The 20,375-nt window shown below is 37.7% G+C and overlaps 1 protein-coding gene across 8 annotated transcripts in view; it reads left to right on the top strand.

Annotated features, from left to right (window-relative positions):
• Positions 1–15,402: 15,402 nt before the first annotated feature.
• The window catches only part of CCDC150 (coiled-coil domain containing 150), a 91,968-nt gene continuing 86,995 nt past the window's right edge, over positions 15,403–20,375 (top strand). For all 8 annotated transcript variants that reach the window (XM_047773117.1, XM_047773119.1, XM_047773120.1 and 5 more), the window contains exon 1: positions 15,403–15,607. In XM_047773117.1, coding sequence (XP_047629073.1) covers positions 15,596–15,607 — 12 coding nt within the window. In that variant the 5' untranslated portion in view covers positions 15,403–15,595. The remainder of the gene's footprint in view (positions 15,608–20,375) is intronic.

Consider the following 20,375-nt stretch of genomic DNA (forward strand, 5'->3'; position numbering starts at 1 on the left):
GCCAGAAGACTGGGAAAAGGGGCCCTCAGAGGAGAGTGCTCAAGGAGATGCTTTGATTCTGTGTACAAACCAACATAAGTCACAGGCTCACCCCCAGGCTGTGCACACATAGAATAGATGTAAAGTAACAGAGCAAAGCCTTGGGAAGCTGAAATAACATTGGAACCACCTATCACAGAAATTGAGACAGAGCTTAAAGTCTGAATCTAACTAGTTGTTTTCTGAAACAAAAAGTAATCATCATTCTCTATAGGACTTTAGCAGGTCCCAGGGTCTCACTATATAATATTCAAAATGTCCAGGATAAAATCCAAAATTACTCAACATACAAAAAATTGGGGAAAATATGACCAATTTTTAAGGGAAAAGACAATCAACAGATGCAAAGCCTGAGATAATTTTTACAAACTTTTCTTTGTCAACAATCAAATGCAAGGAATACTTTAGGTTATATAGGCCATATGGTCTCTGTCACAATGACTCAACTCTGTCACTGCAGCCACAGACAATATGTAGATAAATAAGCATGTCTGTGTTATAATAGATTTGTATTTATGGAAAGTGAAATTTTAATTTCATGTAATTTTCACATCACAAAATATTAGCCTTCTTTTGATTTTTTTTCCCAACTGTTTAAAAGTTTGGTTTTGGGAGTTCCCACCTTGGTGAAACAGGATTAACAATGTTTCTACAGCACTGGGAGCTCGGAATAGTGGGTTAAGGATCCAGTGTTGCCACGGCTGGTGCATAGGTCGTGACTGAAGCTCAGATATGATCCCTGACCTGGGAAGTCCATATGTCATGCAGCAGCCAAAAAAATAAAAATGAAGGTTTAGTTTTGGTTAAAATCTTAATGTGAAAACAGTTTTTTGCTCATGAGCCAAACAAAACTAGGCAGCAAGTTGGATTTGGTTTACAGGCTTTAACTTGCTGGCTCTTGAAATAGATGTTACAGATATTAGACAAAGATTTAAAGTAGCTATTATAACAATACTTCTTGGAGTTCCCATCGTGGCTCAGCGGTTAGCAAACCTCAACTGAGAAATAGAAACCACAATAATAATAAAAAGAACCAAATGGAAATTTTAAAATAGAAAAATTACATATCTGAAATAAACTTCAAGAAACTCAGAAAATCATCAAATATTCTTAGGAATTCTATGCTCCACAGAGAGCCCCAACAGGATTAAAATGTACCACATAATTCTAACAGTGATTGTGCACAATGAAACCAATCATTTCTAAAGCAGAATGAAGTTTTGTAGGGCCAGGATCTAAGACCTAAAACTTCTAGCTATTAGATTTATTTTATTCTCCTGTATACTGGGGAAAAGGAATGGAAAATGAGTCAATTTAAAAATACCCAGAAGATAAAAACAGTTTTGCCATTTTCTTTTAGTATTTTTTGTTTTATCTTTATAGGGTTTTTTTAAATTACAATTACATGTTTATAAAAAGGTTTTTTCAACAATAAAAGTACATAAGTTATAAAGTTAAGGAAGTTGTCACTCATCTGCCGATTCCACTCCTGAAGATAAATATTAACTATTTGTGTATCTAGTCAAGCTCTGTACTGTCCATGTAAAAATGAATAATGCATTCAATGGTTTTTCTTTCAAATAAAAAATAAGATCATATGTATATCTTACAACTTTGTCTTTTCATTAATATATTGTATATATATTCCATTTTAGTGATTATCTTTTTTTTCCTTTCCTTTTTGGCTACACCCACAGCATAAGGAAGCTCCCAAGCCAGGGATCCAATCCACACCATGCAGTGACCTGCAATGCCAGATATCTTTTCCATTTTAGAATATTCAAATATACTCATTCTTTTTGAAGGCTGCTTAGTATAAATATACTGTATTCAGTTAACTACTTTCCTCCTAATGGTAATGGTAGAATAAATTGTGGATTCCTATTCTTCACTCTCCTATAGTACATCTAATACCTTTACCATGGCTTCATGGTGGTCTTGGTGTAGTTTCCTGTGTCTTGACTTTGGGCTTGGCTATGTTACTTGCTTGGACCATTGGGATATGATTAGATAAGATGCAAGCAGAAGTTTGAAATGTGCTTCTGCAATTGGGCCTGTCCTTTTGTTTTTCTATCATTCCAAAGAAGAGCATACTCCAGGTAGTCACTGCTCCCTTTTAACTAGGTCCCAGAAGGGGACGCATGGAGCAGAGCCTTTCCAGCCAACTTGGAGACATCATGAGTATGAAAATAAATGCTTGGCTTCATGATGCTGAGTTTTGTTTGATTGTATTACTGTGGTAATAGCACACTTGTAGAATTGTCATTTAGGTTTATTCCATTTTTTTTTTTTTTTGGCTGCATCTGCAGCATGCATTAAGTTTCCACGCCAGGGATCAAACATATCACAGCAGTGACCCAACCCACAGCAGTGACAACACAGGATCCTTAACTGCCAGGTCACCAGGGAACTCCCCCAATTTTTATTATAAAAAATTGTAATTATTATCTAGTGCTTTATCCATATCTCACAACTTTCAGCCAGACAAATTCCTAGAAGTATAGTTGCTAGGTCAATCTTAGTATTTTTGAAGCTAAAGAATGCTGATGGTGATAAATATTAACATTTGTCGAACATTTTCTACATTCTAGACTTAAGGACTTTCACATGTCAAGAGATTTTACCCTACTTTCAAGCTAACAAGTTATCCTGCCACAGTTTCATGGATGCTGACAGAAACACAAGATTCCTAGGTGAGAGACAAAGGACTTTGTTACTCAGAACACAGCAAGTAGCATAAGGATCAGCATGTTTGCATTAGTTCCTCTTTCCTCAAGTACCAGAAGGGCCTCATTGCACATGAAGCAGATTGTGTTACAGGAGGGGATCCTGGGTGTAGGGAATCCAAATCTTTTATAATGGTTGGTAAGCAAGCCTGCCCTTTGTTCCAGAAAGAGACACTATCCCTATTTTCCCTATAACAATATTCTTGAAAAGATGGTCCAGAGAAAGGGCAGTCAATGCCTTTCCTTACAAGCCACAGAGAAGTGTAAGAGACCTATAAACAATTGTCTCCTTATGGTATTACTGACTTAATCCGCTCTACTTTACAAATATGGAAACAAAAGCACAGAGAGCTTATTAACTTTCCCAAGATCATACAGCTAAAGATTCTGGCATAATGGTTAATATTCCTAAGACAAAGATTTCTGTTAAAAAATTTTAATACTGTAATTGTAGAATAACAATACATGAACGCAACTTCTTCATTATTGTATTAAATAGTAGTCATTTTGACTTCATTAAGCTGTTGCATTTATGTAAGAAAAGAAGTTATATCTTCATAGCACTGTAGCTATAGAGGATGTTTTCCATGAACAGTTATTTTAAGAAAACAGGATGCTTTCCAGGAAGAGTATATACAGGGGTAGAAAATGAAACCAGCCAAGCTGTCAAAGGTTTTCAAGTGACAGAATGCACTTCAGAGCTAATGTGGAAGCTTGATTTCACTGTCAATATGTTTGACTGAATTTACTACCTTAGTGGGGCTTCTGTACTGACTGTTACGGGGAAACATAAAGAAAGCAATGTGAATATGGATTTTTCTATTTGTTGAGCACCAGAGGAAAAACAATTCTACTTTGTAACATAATCTTATTAAATAATGTTTTATGAAGATTTAGTCTTTTACCATTGGATCTTTGCTTCATCAAGATATCCAAGTGATACCTGGATCTTAATTTGAATGTTCTTAGTGGAATATATATATATATATACATACACACGTATATATAGTTCTTCTATCATTCCCAAGAAGAGCATACCCCAGGTAATCACTGACATAGGGGTAGTCACACATATGTGTGTATATATATGTGTGTGCGTGTGTGTGTGTGTGTGTGTGTGTATTCTGAAAGGGGTTACCACTAGTATAAAAAGGTACCATCTGTGTCCAAATATAATTATGAGAGCTCTATAAAGGAATAATAGAATAGATTCTGAGAAATAAGATCTATGAATTGGTTGTTTAGAATTAGATGTCTGGATTAAATATTTTGATTTCCACTTTCTTCATCTACTTGAAATTTCCTATTTTTTTGTTGTGGTTTTGGTTTTGGTGGGGGTTTTTTTAGGGCCACATCTGCGGCACATGGAAGTTCCCGGGCTAGGGGTCAAACCAAAGCTGCAGCTGCCAGCCTAAGCCACAGCCACAGCCACACCAGATCTGAGCTGTGTCCACGACGTACACTGCAGCTCACAACAGCACCAGATCCTCAACCAACTGGGTGGGGCCAGGGATCAAACCCACATCCTCATTAATACTTAGGTTTGTTACTGCTAAGCTGCAATGGGAACTCCCTCCTATGTTTTAAATGAGACACACTCCTGATGTAATATTGATCTGTAGCTTAATCCCATAGCCTTGTGTTCTGAAGGGCTGAGTTAATTTTTGATTACTAAAGGCAGGAATATTCTCTCTCTCTTTTTTTTTTGTCTTTTTGCTATTTCTTGGGCCGCTCCAGTGGCATATGGAGGTTCCCAGGCTAGGGGTCGAATCGGAGCTGGAGCCACCGGCCTATGCCACAGCCACGGCAACTCAGGATCCGAGCCGCATCTGTGACCTACACCACAGCTCACGGCAACACCGGATCGTTAACCCACTGAGCAAGGGCAGGGACCCAACCCGCAACCTCATGGTTCCTAGTAGGATTCGTTAACCACTGCGCCACAACGGGAACTCCCAGGAATATTCTTATTATTTTCAGGAACATTTATCTGAATTCATTATTTACATTTACCTTAAATCATTTCTTTAAGAATCTTTTTTCTTTCTCTAAATAAAAATTTTATTCTATTCAGCTGATTTATTTATTCATGGAATTCAAAGATGTACTGAATATACAATAATGCAGCTAAGTTTTAGAAACAACTGAACTAAGGTCCTGACTGTAGTTATAACATTTAACCCACTGAATTTTAAACAACCACTTTATAAATTTTATTTCCCATTAGTTTTCTCATTACTGTGTGTGTAATGACCAAAAACTATGTGGAAAAGACTTGGGCCATGCTGCAGACATGCATACAGAACCATGTATGACAAAGAAATCCACACAGTAATCATGGAGATGAGGCACAGGTTTTGAGGGAAAGGAACAGGGCTCAGGAGACCCTCAATGATTCTCTCAGTGATGTCCCTTTCTTTTCTCCTGATTTTCTACAGAGGGTTGCAGTTTATTCTTTCTTCACATATAAGATGCTTCAAATAAATTTTAAAAAAGAGGTAAAGAACGATATGTATAATAAAAATAATGCAACCAAGTCTGAGATGATAATATTCACGTCACTAAAACTTCAGGTTAAGAATGCAGAGCAAAGCAATCATTTAATTCTGATATATATGTTGTAGACTTTCAGAATGGGATGTATAATGATTACCACATTTTCTCCAGTGAAATTCAGGTAATCACCAATGCTAATGAATTGACTAATCCATTTGCTTATTCAGCAGCATACATTGAGCTCTTACTATGCCAGGAATTATGCCAAATATTAAAAGAAGTACATTTAGTTTCTAATAGGTTATGCATTCAAATGATTTAAAATGAAAATACTACTAAAAGGTATACACTGTAAAATTTTATTCTGACAGAGTTTCCCATCTACCATTTTTTCCATCCCACATGTCCAATAGGTAAGGTGGCCATACACCCTGGTTTTCCTGGCACATTTCCAGTTTGTGCTTTTTGTCTTAGTGTAATTATTAATAGTATCCCCTTTTACCCTTGAAAGTATTATGGTTTAAATAATAACCATGAGAGAAAAAAACTGATAAATCTGAAAACAGAAAAAGAGTGGAGAATATCAATGAAACCAAAAGCTAGTTCTTTGGGGAAAAAAGTCAATAAAATTGATAAACCTCTAGTTAGCTTGACCAAGAAAACAGAGAAGACAAAAACTGCCAATATTAGTAATGAAAGAGGAATTATAAAAATAGATTCCATAAATATTAAAAGGATAATAAGGGAAGATTACAAACAACTCTATGCCCATAAGTCAACAATTTAGATAGAACAAACATTAAGATATAAATCATTTAGATACAAAAACTACTTAAACTTACTAAAAAACACTCCAATACCAAAAAAAGTAACAGCAACAGAAATTTTAGTTAAAATCCTTTGTTGACAAAGAAAACTCCAGGCCCAGATGTTCCACTAGCAAATTCTAAAAAATATTTAAGAAAGAAATAATATCTATTGTAACAATTTCTTTCAGGAAATATAAGAGGAGGAAACAATTCTCATACATTTTATACAGTTAGGATTATCCTAATAACACCAGCAAACACGTCATAATAAAATAAAAATAAAGACCAATATCCTCCCACAAACAGACCTCAATAAACTATTAACAAATCAAATATAGAAATATATAACAAGGATAATACAGAATGACCAAATCAAGTTTATCCTAGGAATGCAAGGTTGGCTCAACTTTTGAAAAATCAATGTAATTCACCAGATTACCAGACTAAAGAAGAAAAAAATATGATTATCTCAATAGCATTTGACAAAATTCAACATCTCTTCACAATAAAAACTATCAACTAGGAATGTAAGGAAAATTCCTTAACCTTAAGGACAACTATAAATAACTTACTACTAATATCAGACTTAATGGGAACAAAGCAAAGATAATCTTTCAGTAAGCATCACAGCAAAAGTTCTAGCCAGTCATTTCCGATTGTAAGGGGAGAAAATACTCTATTTTCAGATGACAGAATTTTTTACATAAAAAATCCCAAAGAATACATCAAAAAAAGTTCCAAAAACTCATAACCGAATTTAGCAAAGTCACAGGATAAGAGACCAAAATATGAAAATCAATTCCATTTCTATAAACTAACTTGGATTAAAAATTTTTAAAACAATATTATCTGTAATAACACCAAAAGAGAAAATATAGATGTAAATGTAATAAAGTATATATATGATCTATATGCTAAAAAGTACAAAACACTAATTAATAAGTCAAAGACCTAAATAAGTGGAACGATACATCATGTTCATGGACTGATTGACTCAATAATGTTAATACTAAATTCTCCCCAATTTGATATATAGATTCAGCATATTCTCTGTCAAAATCTTAGCAGAATTTTTTTGTAGATATCAACAAGTTGATTTTTAAATTTGTAGGGAAAGACAAAGGAACTAGAATAGCCAAAATAAATCTGAAAAAAAGGAACAAAGTTGGAGGACTATACTTCCTGATTTCAAGAATTATTGTAAACAACACTAACCAAAGCCAGTGTAGGACTAAGAGAAAGAATGGATAATCTTTCCAACAATAGCGCTAGAATAATTGGATATCCATAACCAAAAAACAAACCAAACCAAACCAAAAAAAAAAAAAAGCTACCAAAAAAACTAAAATCCCCACAACCTATACATCATACTCTATTTAAAAAAGAAAAACTCTTGGAGTTCCCATTGTGGCTCAGTGGTTAATGAATCTGACTGGGAGCCATGAGGTGGCGGGTTTGATCCCTGGCCTCACTCAGTGGGTTAAGGATCCGGTGTTGCCATGAGCTGTGGTGTAGGTTGCAGACGAGGCTCGGATCTGGCGTTGCTGTAGCTGTAGTGTAGGCAGGCAGCTTCAGCTCCAATTAGACCCCTAGCCTGGGAACCTCCATATGCCACAGGTGAGGCCCTGGAAAAGACAAAAAGACAAAAAAAGAAAAAAAGAAAAACTCTAAATAGATCATAGTCCTAAAGGTAAAACATGAAACTATACAACTTCTAGAAGAAAACATAAGAAAATATCTGCATGAGCTAGGCTTAGGCAAGGAGTTTTTAGACATGACACTTAAAGCACAATCCATAAAAGAAAAAAACTAGTAAGTTAGATTCTATAAAAATTAAAAATTTTTGTCTGCAAAATATTGTTCAGAGAATGGAACAACAAGACACAGACTAAGAGAAAATGTTGTCAAACCACATTTTGATAAAGGACTTGTACCTCAAAAATTCATCAGGAAGAAAACCACCCTATTTAAAAAATGGGTAAAAGTTATGAATAGACATATTTTAAAAGATACTTTCCTGTCAAATAAGTATATTTCAATCACTAGCCATTAAGGAAATGTTGTGAATTAAGCTACAATACACTGCTACACATTTACTAGAATAGTTAAAGAGAAAAATATACTGATGGTATCAAGTGTGGACAAGGACAAGAAACATCTTGGAATGCCATTCATTGTTGTTGTGTATGCAAGATGGTAGAGCCACTTTGGAAAGCAATCTAGCAGTTTCATAAAATTTAAGTATATATCTACTATGTACTCAAGCAACCCCACTCCTAGGTATTTATCCAAGAGAAATGAAAATTTTATTTTTACACAAAACTTCTATAATTATAATAGCTTTAGTAACAATTCCCCTCAAACTGGAAACAACTAAGATATCCTTCAACCAATGAATGAATAAGCAAACTGTGATATATCCTTGCACATTTTGTTGGCTACAAAAACGAATGATTGATTCTATGCAACGATGTTGATGAATCTTAAATGCATCTGCTAAATGAGAGGTCATAGTCAAAAGGGTATATCTCTATTAATATGACATTTTGGAAAGGCAAAGTATGGGTATGGAAAACATATCAGCGAATTGGACTTAATTAAACTTAAAAGTTTCTGCACAGCAAAGGAAACCCTAAACAAAATGAAAAGACAACCCACAGAATGGGAGAAAATATTTGCAAATGAATCAACTGACAAGGGACTAATTTCCAAAATTTATAAACACCTCCTGCAGCTGCATACCAAAAAAATAAAGAACCCCATCAAAAAATGGGCAGAAGAGCTAAACAGACAATTCTCCAAAGAAGACATACGGATGGCCAAAAAAAAAAAAAAAAACAAAAAACAACAACAACAACAAAAAAAAAACCCCGCATGAAAAGATGTTCAACATCACTAATCATTAGACAAATGCAAATCAAAACTACTATGAGCTACTGCCTTACACTGCCCAAAATGGCCATCATCAAAAAGTCTACAAACAATTAAGTGCTGAAGAGGGTGTGGAGAAAAGGAACCCTATTACCCCGTTGGTGGGAATGTAAATTGGTGCAACCACTGTGGAAAACAGTATGAGATTCCTCAGAAAACTAAAAAGAGAATTACTGTTTGATCCAACAATCTCACTCCGGGGCATCTATCCAGAGAAAACCACGACTCAAAAAGACACATGTTCTCCAATGTTCATTGCAGTACTATATGCAATAGCCAAGACATAGAAACAACCTAAATGTCCATGGCCAGAGGAGTAGATAAAGAAGATGTGGTCCATATGCACACTGGAATATTACTCAGCCATTAAAAGGAAAGAAACAAAGGCATTTGTGGCAACATGGATGGACCTAGAAATTATCATGCTAATAAGTAAAGTCGGTCAGACAATGAGACACCAATATCAAATGCTATCACTTACATGTGGAATCAAAAAAAAAAGGACACAATGAACTTCTTTGCAGAACACATGCTGACTCACAGACTTTGAAAAACTTATGGTTTCCAAATTAGACAGGTTGGGGGGTAGGGGGATGCACTGAGAGTTTGGGATGGAAATGCTATAAAATTTTGTTGTGATGATTGTTGTACAACTATAAATTAATAAAAATCATTGAGTAATTAAAAAAAGAGAAAAACAAAACAAAAAACAAAAAAAAACATATCAGTGGTTGCCAGAGGCTGGGAGGAGGGGGAAGGGACTGACTATAAAGAGGCAGCATGATGAAAGTCTGAGGGTGAGGAAACTTCTGTATACAACTGTGGTGGGAGATAAAAGACTCTAATAATTTGTCGAAACTCACTGAACTGTACACCACAAATAGTGAATGTTACTGTATGTAAATTAAGTAAAATCAACTGGGATTTGGATGGAACACAAGTTGGGACCTGTGAGTCTAACTGTATTACAAATAAATCAAACAGCTACACTGAAGCACCTGAAGAAGAAAGGAATGACCAAGTAACTGGAAAATGGTGTTCAGACTGGGTGCTATAAAGCTAAAGACAAAAAGAACTGCACCCAAACAACATGCTCTAGCTTTAAATGTGTTTCTTATTTGGGAAGGATTAGCAATTTTTTAAACTGCTTTATATGCGTACTAGGGTTAAACAAACAAGTAGATATTTTGTAGATAACGAGAGCCAGGCTTCCTACACTCACAGAAAGTTAAAAGGGCAAAAGTTAGAATAACCTGTGGGGCTGGGTTTGAGTAGGAATATCAGTAAGAACTCATATTTTGTTTATTTATATATCCACACATTTATATTCATGTAAAACATATAAATACAAATAGATACAGAAATATAAATATATGTATGCATATGCAAGGGGTGGTATTTACACAAATATCTCCTATCTTTATCTTCTGAGAGGAACTAGAAGCGGTGATACTCTCACATTCAGATTTGAAATGCCTCTCTTTAATAAAACAGAAACAGGGCTCCTTGGAGAAGTGGTTGAATCTAGCCCGGAGCCAGGAAGACAGAAGATGAGCCTGGAAATCTTGCAATGACAGAAAAGTAGGGAAGTGCTTAAAGAAGAAAAAAAAAAAAAAAAGACGAGGCACAGAAGATCCTTAGTGATCTGTCAGTGGACAACGCTGGAACAATTTGAGCAATAAAAAGGATGACAGCATTGAACTACAATGCAAAGAATAAAATAAATATCCATAAGCTCATACTGATATAAATAACTGAATAAATAAATAGGAGAAAACATACAATTCTCCTCTAAAAAAGAATTCCAATTCATAAATGGGGAAAATAGAAAGTCACCATTAGCATACCTTAACAGCTACTGGCAAAACAAACCAGCTACATTTAGTGGGTGAAATTTTAAAGAAAAAATGGCTATTTGCATAGCCTCAAAGTATCTCTCCCCAAATATCTATTAGTTACAGAATGGAACACATTAGTGGATAAATGTAATAGACATCATCTTAAGCAAGTGATGAATATTAAACAGTGAAGACAGAGGCATCATGTACCTCTGAATATGAGGCACCAAGAAGCATACAATATCACTTCTGCGGTATTTTTCCCAAAGTGCATAAGCTCGATCTAGTTATGAGAAATCATGACAAACCCAAACTGAGGGACATTTTACAAAATAACTGACCAGTAGTCTTTAAACATCCCAAGGTCATGAAAGACAAAGACTGAGGAAGTAGACAGGACAAGTAAATACAGTGTAGGATCCTGGATTGTATCCTGAAAGAGAAAAAAGGCTATAGTGGGCAAAATGATGAAATTCAAGTAAAGTTTGTTGTTTAGTTAATTGTATTGTACCAGTATTGATTTTTTTTTTTCTTTTTAGGGCCGCACTTGTGGCATATGGAAGTCCCAGTCTAGGGGTTGAAACTGAGCTGCAGCTGCCAGTATACACCACAGTCACAGCAACACCAGATCCAAGCAGCTTCTGCGAACTACACCACAGCCTGCCACAACACCAGATCCTTAACCCACTGAGTGAGGCCAGGGATCAAACCCACATCCTCATGGATACTATACCAGGTTCTTAACCTGTTGAGTCACAACAGAAACTCCACAGCATCGATTTCTTAGTTTTTATCACTGTATCATGATTATATAAGATATTAACATTAATGGAAGGTGGGTAAAGGGTATACATGAACTCTACCTGCTGTTTTTGCAACTCTTCTGTGAATCTAAAATTGTATCATAATACAAAGTTTGCAAAAATTAACTTGATTAGGATGAAAAATTATACAGACAACCTTTTATTGGTTTCTTATGTATCTTCCCAGTGCTTACTTTTACAAATATAAAATTAATACCCTGTTTTCCAACAATACCTTGATTTTTTCAGTTAATATATATCCTGGAGGCTTTCCGTATAAGTACCCAGATATTTTATTCTCCATTTTTTAATTATGAAGAAAGTTTAAAACGTTCAGAAAACTGGTAAAATGGCATAAATACTCACATACCGCCACTTGCATTTCCTCATTTTCTTTTATAAACCTATGGTATTCCATTGTATGGAGTTAACGCATGTATTTCTCATCTTATAGTTAGATGCTGAAATTTCTGACTGACCTACTGTTGTCAGAATGGAGTGGAGAATGGGGAGGATGGAATCAAACTGAAAAGCATGGGCTTTGAAGCCAGCCAGCTGGACCCAAATCCAAGTAACCATTCTGTCACTTACTAGCTGTATAGCCCTAAGCAAGTCGGCCTTAATGTCTTCCAATCTCAGTTGCCACATCGGTAAAATGGGAATATAACTACTACATCTTAAAGTTACAGCCAGGATCGTGTGACACAACACACAATTGGCTCTCCATACCCATGGGTTCCACATCCACAGATTTGACCAAACTTAGATGGAAAATATTCAGAAAAAAAAATTCCAGTAATTCCCAAAAAGTAAAACTTGAATTTGCTGCAATGGGTAGCTCTTTACGATAACATTTACATTGTTTTAGGTATTGTAAGTAAGCTAGGAAAGATGTGCATAGCTTATGTGCAAATACTACACAATTTTATATAAAGGACTTGGATTTTGGTATCCTGCGGGGTGGGGAGTCCTGGGAACAATCCCCTGCCGAGGGGAAGGGATGAGTGTATATAAAACATCCAATTTAATAGATGATTCAATAGATAATACTGTTACTATTATTCAACCAAAAGATTTCACAAATATCTGGCAGCTGATCTAAGACAACTTGAAGAACACCCATGTTCCTTCCTTTTGCTGATTATGTGTTATCCTATTAAGACCAAAAGAGTAATCTTAGGAAATGCAAAACAGAGCTGCAGCAACATTGCCATAACCCTGACCTTTTTCTTAAGCTTGATCAACAGAACAATGTGAAAGTCTATTTGACCACAAAATTTAGTTGGTAAAGCTAAGTGATGAGATCTTATAAGCAGTGTTGTTACCCTAGACTGATTCAGCTTACAATTTATCTTTTTAGCTCTGGGCTGATTTTCCAGCTCTTTAAAAAGTCAGAGACTCCTCCAAATTTTAATTGCTATGCCAAGAGCCAAAACTGTCCATATAAGGTGAGGAACCAGTTAGTGAATTTGCCATTCTCATTCCATCACTGTACCAATGATATATGAAAACTCTGATATTTTGTGTGTTTGCATTTCTTTATCTGCAGAATACAATTCCAGCTCCAAGGGGAAGTGGTTGTAGGTTACTTTGCTATCATCTGTGTAATTGCAATGTCAAATCATTGTCAGTTCTGGGAGAAAGCAGATGCCTTTTCCTGGCCTACAAACAGAATATATAAATAGTCAGGAGAGTGAGACATAGCCTTTGTCTGTAGAAGCATTCAAAATTTATCCATTAATTCGCTCACTAGACAAGGATTTACCAAGACTCTACTGTCTGCTAGGCATTGTTTCCGCTGTTGAAATTTTTTTAAATCAAAAGAGAAAAAAGTCCTGTCCTCAAGTAGCTTACAGCCTAATCAAGGGGAATTAAGACAGACTGACAATCATAACGCTGTGCAATCAATACTTTAGGAGGGAACAGAATGGCTTTACAAAAGAAGTTATATTTCCCTTGAGTTCACCAGACTGAAAAGAGGGAGGACATGCCTGGCAGAGGGCTTAGAGCCTGCAAGGAAAAAGACATGCCAGTAGACTTGGTAACCCTTGGGGTACCAGGTGCAGACTAGGCTGGTAGATCAAACTGAAGCCATTAGCAGTTTGAGCCTGGTCAATGGATAAGTATGAGTTCAGTGGGGAACTATTAAATGTTTTTAGCAAGGGACTAAATGATCAGATTTACCTTCTCAAAAGATCATTTTAGTAGCTATATAAAGGATGCTTTGGGAAGGGTGACTGGAAAACCAGTTAGGAGACTATTACAGTATTGTGATGAGAGAGAATGTGGTCCTCTTGGAATCCCTTGTATTTCCATGGCTAAAAATTTCATTCAAAAAACCCTGCTGATTTTTGAATGGGGGTCAACAAGTATGAAAATTATCATTGAAATTTAAGAGGGAAATCAGAAAAAAAATCAATATGTACAGACACTTAGAATAAAAAGACTTTTAATATAATGAATTCTCAGATGTCCAGAAGCTGGTTCTCTAGCAGATGAATTAGTTTATTGATGACTTCAGATTCTTTTCTCCAACTTGGTAATTGCTTGACTTAAGTTCTTATATGGTTTGCCAGATGGTAGATGGAGGAAAATAAATTAAAAACACTAGATTTAATCAAGTTGTCTCCCTGACTGCTGCTTAATATGGAAATTCAAGGAGAAGGTGAAAACTCTCATTACACTAAAGTGCCCAGATTATCTATGGAATTCATATACATATCCCTCATCTCTACTCATAAATCAGAGGTCACTGCAAGAGAAAATGTACGAGTAATTGGTTCTTTACATTGATGCTCTAAAACACTCTCCCACTTTTCATATTAAGAGCTTTATTTGACCCCTTCACCTGAATAATGTATGCGGTGCTCATTTCTCTTTCACCGGATGGGCTAACAGTTTGATGAATATGTCTTACAGCTGTGCTTTGATGGACATTCGATCCATTTCACGTTAAGGTTTAGCTTTCAGAAGAGTAAGAATAGCCAGATCAATTCAGCCAGCCACTTGCTAAGCAAATGAGGCCTCATTTCGGATCTGACTGCACTCATTTGAGGGCTAAAGTTAATTCTCAGCTGCAATCCCAGAGATGAGAAGACTGCATTAGTTGTCCTGGTGCTGGTAAAAGGTGTTCTAACTAGCTACCTTAAGCAGAGCCGTGCTGCCTTTTCACTGGCGGACTTAAGTGCGAATTCTCACTGTTTGAATGAAACAACTCAGAAACGACTGCACTTTTATTTCCAGTGCTCTCTCTCGTTTCTTAGCCACTTACAATCAAATTTAGAAATACCTACTCACTTACCTGTAGACCAGGCCAGAAATTAATTATGCTGAAGAGACAAAAGACAAGAGAGCCGATTCCACGTGTTTTACTCTCGGTCTGGCCATCATGAACGAGGATGAAGAGGGGCTTGGTTTTTTCTTTAACGAGAACGTTAGCGCTTGGTATTTTTACCATTTTTTAATGTTCATTAACAAAATCTTATTTTTCCTATCGTTCACAGGTGACTTGATACTCTCGCCCTTCTAGAACTAAAAACATTTTCTAATCTTGGCCTCGGGCCTGCTGCACGGTATGTGTCTGTCGAAAGACCCAAAGGCCGCACCTTCACCAAGACAAGGACCAACTCTGCAAAGCGGACTCCGTAGGGCCCCCGGGAGGTCAGAGGGAGGAAACTACCTATCCCGGCATGTCCCGCGCCGGAGCACAATGGAGCCCTGTCGTCATCCGGGTCACGGGGCCGCGCGTTCCGTGCGCGCCGCCGGATTCCGGCCTGGGTCCCGCCCCGGGCGGAGGGCCCTCCAGGGCCGGGAAGACTGCGATTCCCGGCATGCCCTACCGGGCGCGCCTGCGTACGGGAGCTACCGAGCCGGGGAGCGGGTTGGTTTAAAGCGCTATCTTAGTTCCTTGGAAACCAGCCCACCTGCTGCCAGACCTAGCTACAGGCAGACACATGGACTGTGCGGTGAGTCTGCTCGGCCCTGGAAGGTGTAGGGTCAGCCGGGGAGAGTCAGCGACTCAGATGAAATCCCCGTCATCTCTGCCTGCCGCCCTCTCCCCTCGCTGGCGAGATTTAATCTCGACCCCTGGCCCTCAGAACCCTTATTTATGGTGCTTCTGCTGTGGAAACCGGTGAAAACCGTTTAGGAGCGAGTTTGCACTGGCGAGGCCGCAGCACAGGCAAGGATAGCCACCAGAGAGGGCCTTCAGATAAGCCCCAGTCTGACTTTTCTTTATTTATATTTTGGGTTGGAAGTTACAGATTCCTGGAAATGCCATTTCGACGTTAATGATTTTTTTATTTTTGCCATCAGTTTTCCTCCCTGGCCTGCCTGTTAGAACGCAGGTGTTAGGAATTTACATTCGTTCATTGCTGTTTCCCCAGCTCCTAGCAATTATACTGGAACAACGCTAAATTTTTGTTGAACTTTCCCCTTGTTTGTTTGCCACCCACAAAGTCTCATACTGTGTGAGCTCTGAAGATAGAAAATGATTAAGAATCTGACCCTACCGAGGTTCGGGTTAGTGTGGCATGAACACTCACACACTCCTCTTGTTTCCTGATTTGTTAATCTTGGAGTACCAGGACTAGGCTCTTGAAACTTCTCTGTTATCCAGTCTCCATAGCTTTAAAAAGCCATATATAGATATATAGATAACTTCAGAAATTATATCTCCAGTCCACCTTTCTCCCATGACTCCACATCTACAAGTTCAGTCATGTGTTGGGCATCTTTCCTTTTTTAAATTTAACATTTCCAAAACCACTCTTGATCTTTCCACCTGAAACTCGTTTTTCCTGACAGGCTTCCAAGTGTCTCAATTAATGGCAACACCATCCTTCCAATGCTTACTTTCTCATCTGATCTATCAGCTGTATCTTTAAAATATGCCTGGAACCTGACTACTTCTTAACTGCTCTTTGATATCACCTTGGTCCTATCCAGCATCATCTCACCTGGATTATTATAGTAGCTTTCCAGCTCGTCTGCCTATTTCTCCTGTTGTCTTTTTACCATCTTGGTCTGGCTACTCTCTAGCCAGAGTGATCCGCGTGAAAACTGAGTTAGATCACAGCATTCCTTGGCTCTCAACCCTCCAATGCCACTGAGAGTCACTGAGGGTGAAGGCAAACCTTTATAACCTGGTCCTATTACTACCCTCCGACCTCGTCTCCACTGTTCTCTCCTTCACTTTTTCCTCTAGAGTCAAGCTGACCCACCAGACATTCTTAGAACTTGCACTCTCTTTTCACACTTTCTGGACCTTCCTTTCTTTCCCCCCCAATACCCACATCTCATTTCCATACTTTCTTCACAGGTCTTTGCCTCAGTATCATCTCTCAGCAAGCCTTCCTTCCTTTCTTCCTTCCTTCCTTTTCGTTCCTTCCTTTCTTTTCCTTCCTTCCTTTCTTTTCCTTCCTTCCTCCCTCCCTCCCTTCTCTTGCCACACTTGCCACATATGGAAGTTCCTGGGCTAGGGGTTGAACCATAGCTGCAGCTGCTGGCCTATGCCACAGCCATGGCAATGCTAGATCCAAGCAGCAACACCGGATCCTCAATGCTGGATCCTTAACCCACTGAGCAAGGCCAGGGATCGAACCTGCATCCTCATGGACACTATGTCAGGTTCTTAACCCACTGAGCCACATTGGGAACTCCTCAGTGAGACTTTATTTGACCACTCAAAAATGGAAGCCTACACCACAGCCCCCGTCCCATGCTTTTTCCGACTTTTTCTTCTCCATTGCACTATCACAAATGAAGCTATTTTATTTAATGTTTATATTCCTCAACTGGAATATAAGCTCTGTGAGGGCAAGGAGTTTTGTCTCTTTTGTTTACTGCTGTATTGCCTGATGCCTGTAACAGTATCTGGCTCGTGGTAGACATTCAAGAAATGTTTGTTGGACATGTGTGTGAATTAAAACACTATTACTGACCAAATTGTTGTTGTTGTTGTTGTTATTATTATTATTATTATTTTGTCTTTTTAGGGCCATACCCACAGCATATGGAGCTTCCCAGGCTAAGGGTCTAATCAGAGCTACAGCCTCCAGCCTTCGTCACAGCCACAGCAACTCCAGATCTGAGCCATGTCTGTGACCTACACCACAGTTCATGGCAATGCTGGATCCTTAACCCACTGGGCAAGGCCAGGGATTGGACCCGCAACCTTATGGTTCCTAGTTGGATTCATTGTCTCTGTGCCAGGAACTCCCCAAATTATTTTCTAGTAATTGTGATAGGCCTGTTATTTTGGAACCACCAGCATATAGTTGTAGCTTTTGCCAGATTTAAGAATGGAACTTGTGTCTACAGAAGCAGGTGTTGCCTTTTCAAAGTCACCTGGCTTTTGTTAGTATATTATGACATTTGTCTTATACATGTCATGCTTTCAGTAATGTAACCTGAACCTTTTGGAAATACTTTCTCTAAACATAGAGACGGAACTGTATTAATTTGATAATGATATATTTATGAAAGTAGTGAATTAACTTTTTTAAAAATAAAATTTTTGTCTTAGTGTTTTTATTATTGTTGCTATCAAGCATCAGGGCTTAGGTTCAAGGCTGCATTCAGTGATATTTACTTCTTTTCAAAAACAGCAAAGCACAGATATGTTTAAGCAATAGTTTCTTTGCTTGAATATTAGCAGTTTGAGCTAGATTCCTTTTCTGTAACTCTTTTACTATGAGCTATAAAAGTTATGGCTTCTATCTCAAAGTTATAGAGTTGAAAGTCTATGAGTCCTTAATAATTTATAGACTTATAAGTCTATTGAGTATGGAAGTCATAGAGTTATGGCCACTGGCCCCCAAGTGGCCTGTGGATTGTGTGTGGGGGCATGGTGTTTCTGTTACCCCTGCTTGGACCTGCCAGATAAGAAGGACAGGCAGGGGTATGATTAACTGCAGTGAAATGAGAATCTCCTCTGACTCTAAACTACAACCCAACAGATTGACTAGATCCCAAGTCCTTATCTAGGCTCCCAGATACTCAGGGACTTCCTGGTAGAAATAAAAGATGTTCTCCTCTTGCTGCTGGGCCACCATTGCTTCCTTCTTTGTTTCTCAGGGCTCTCCTGACCTTGACATTGTCTGTCTTTTTCCCTCCATGTGGAGAGGGAATAGGAAATAAGAATTTTTAGCTAACCTTGAGACCTATTTTGTAATAAAATCCTCAAAGGATAGATTGACTTATTTAGTTTTATGGGTTTTTGTTTGTTTGTTTGTTTAGTTTTGGAATTGACTTTTTTGATGACCTAACCCTCAGTGATTAAGAGGATATTTCAAAGACAACACCATGTATTCCACTTAAAATCTTTATCCCCAGCCCACCATTAGTCCCAGCCACCTCAATCTCTTCTTCCTCAGGGTGAATTGTTTATAAACCTCATTCCCCTCAGAGGGTGCAAGCCAAGTTTATTCTTACTATTTGCAAGTATTTTTATCTCCCCAGAAGCCTGAGAAGCTCCAGGATAGATCAGGTTCAGATAGGTGTGAGTGATGATGCAAATCAATTACCTAACCATATATAGACTTTCTCTTTTTTAAGCAAAAAAAGCAATTTAATTTGAATTGTTTTTCATCTTGTTTCTATTGCCAAATGCACACACATGCCCTTTAAAGTAATGGGAGCATTTTATACATATTATAGGTACCTTAGAGAAATAGCAAAACTATGGCTTTTCAAACAATCACATGAAAAAATTTTAGGTGGTAATCAGCATCCTATTTTTAAAAATGTGGGAAACTTGTACTCCATTTTCTGTATTTTTTTTCCAAAAATGAACATTTATATTTGTGTTAGTACTATGTATCTGAATTCTGACATAAATTAATATAGACAGTCTTTTATATTATAAGCAGCTCCCTGGGCCTGACAAATTACCATGGAAATTGCCCTCCCCTCCCACCTCTGGTACTGCTTGTCATTCCTTTATCTCTTCCTTCTCCTTCCTCTACCAGCTATTACCTGGAACTAGTGTGTATCCCAGGAATGCTTTTGTTGCAGACAATAGGAGTGACTAAACAAAAATTTATGTTTTTCACATAAGCCAAGTTTAGAGGTTACTGGTTTTATTTATTTATTTATTTATTTTTCTAAAAAGTTAACCTGAGCTGCTCTGGCCTTTTCCTTGTTTCTTAGATGCTGGTGATCCCTGGCTCTTTGTTTATATTTAAAAATGAGGCACTGCATAGCTGACTTAAAGAGAACCCTCAGAACTCTGGTTATATAGGTGAAGGACAGGTGCCATTATTTCTGTTCTCTTTAGCAGAAAAAAAAAAGTCTTCCCAGAAGCTTCTTGCAAACTTCTGCCTAAAGACTCATTGGCCAGTATATGTCACATAGATGTGTCAGCTGCAAGGGAGGGTTGGGAACTTTTCAACTTAACTGTCTGTCCCAAATCCCATTAAACATGCCCCCCCCCTTTATTTTTAACTTTTTCTCCTAACCCCAGACCTAGTTTATTTCTGTGTTGGCAGTAGCTAGACAACGGGTAACAAACTGGAAGGGAGGGTAAACCCATGTGGTGTTTCTCCATTATTACCCCACCATTTTCTCCCCATCCCCCACTATTACTGATTTCCTCCACCCTTAGCCCTGGCATCATAGAACCAGCCCTAGGGTTTGTCTTAGAGGCTCTTCTTTTTATTGCCAGAAGAATGCCATCCTAGCCCATGTGGTAACCTGAGCAGGAATCTCCAACCTGGCTTTTTCCAGAAATGT

This window comes from Phacochoerus africanus, chromosome 3, assembly GCF_016906955.1.
Source record: "Phacochoerus africanus isolate WHEZ1 chromosome 3, ROS_Pafr_v1, whole genome shotgun sequence".
Taxonomy (NCBI): Eukaryota; Metazoa; Chordata; class Mammalia; order Artiodactyla; family Suidae; genus Phacochoerus; species Phacochoerus africanus.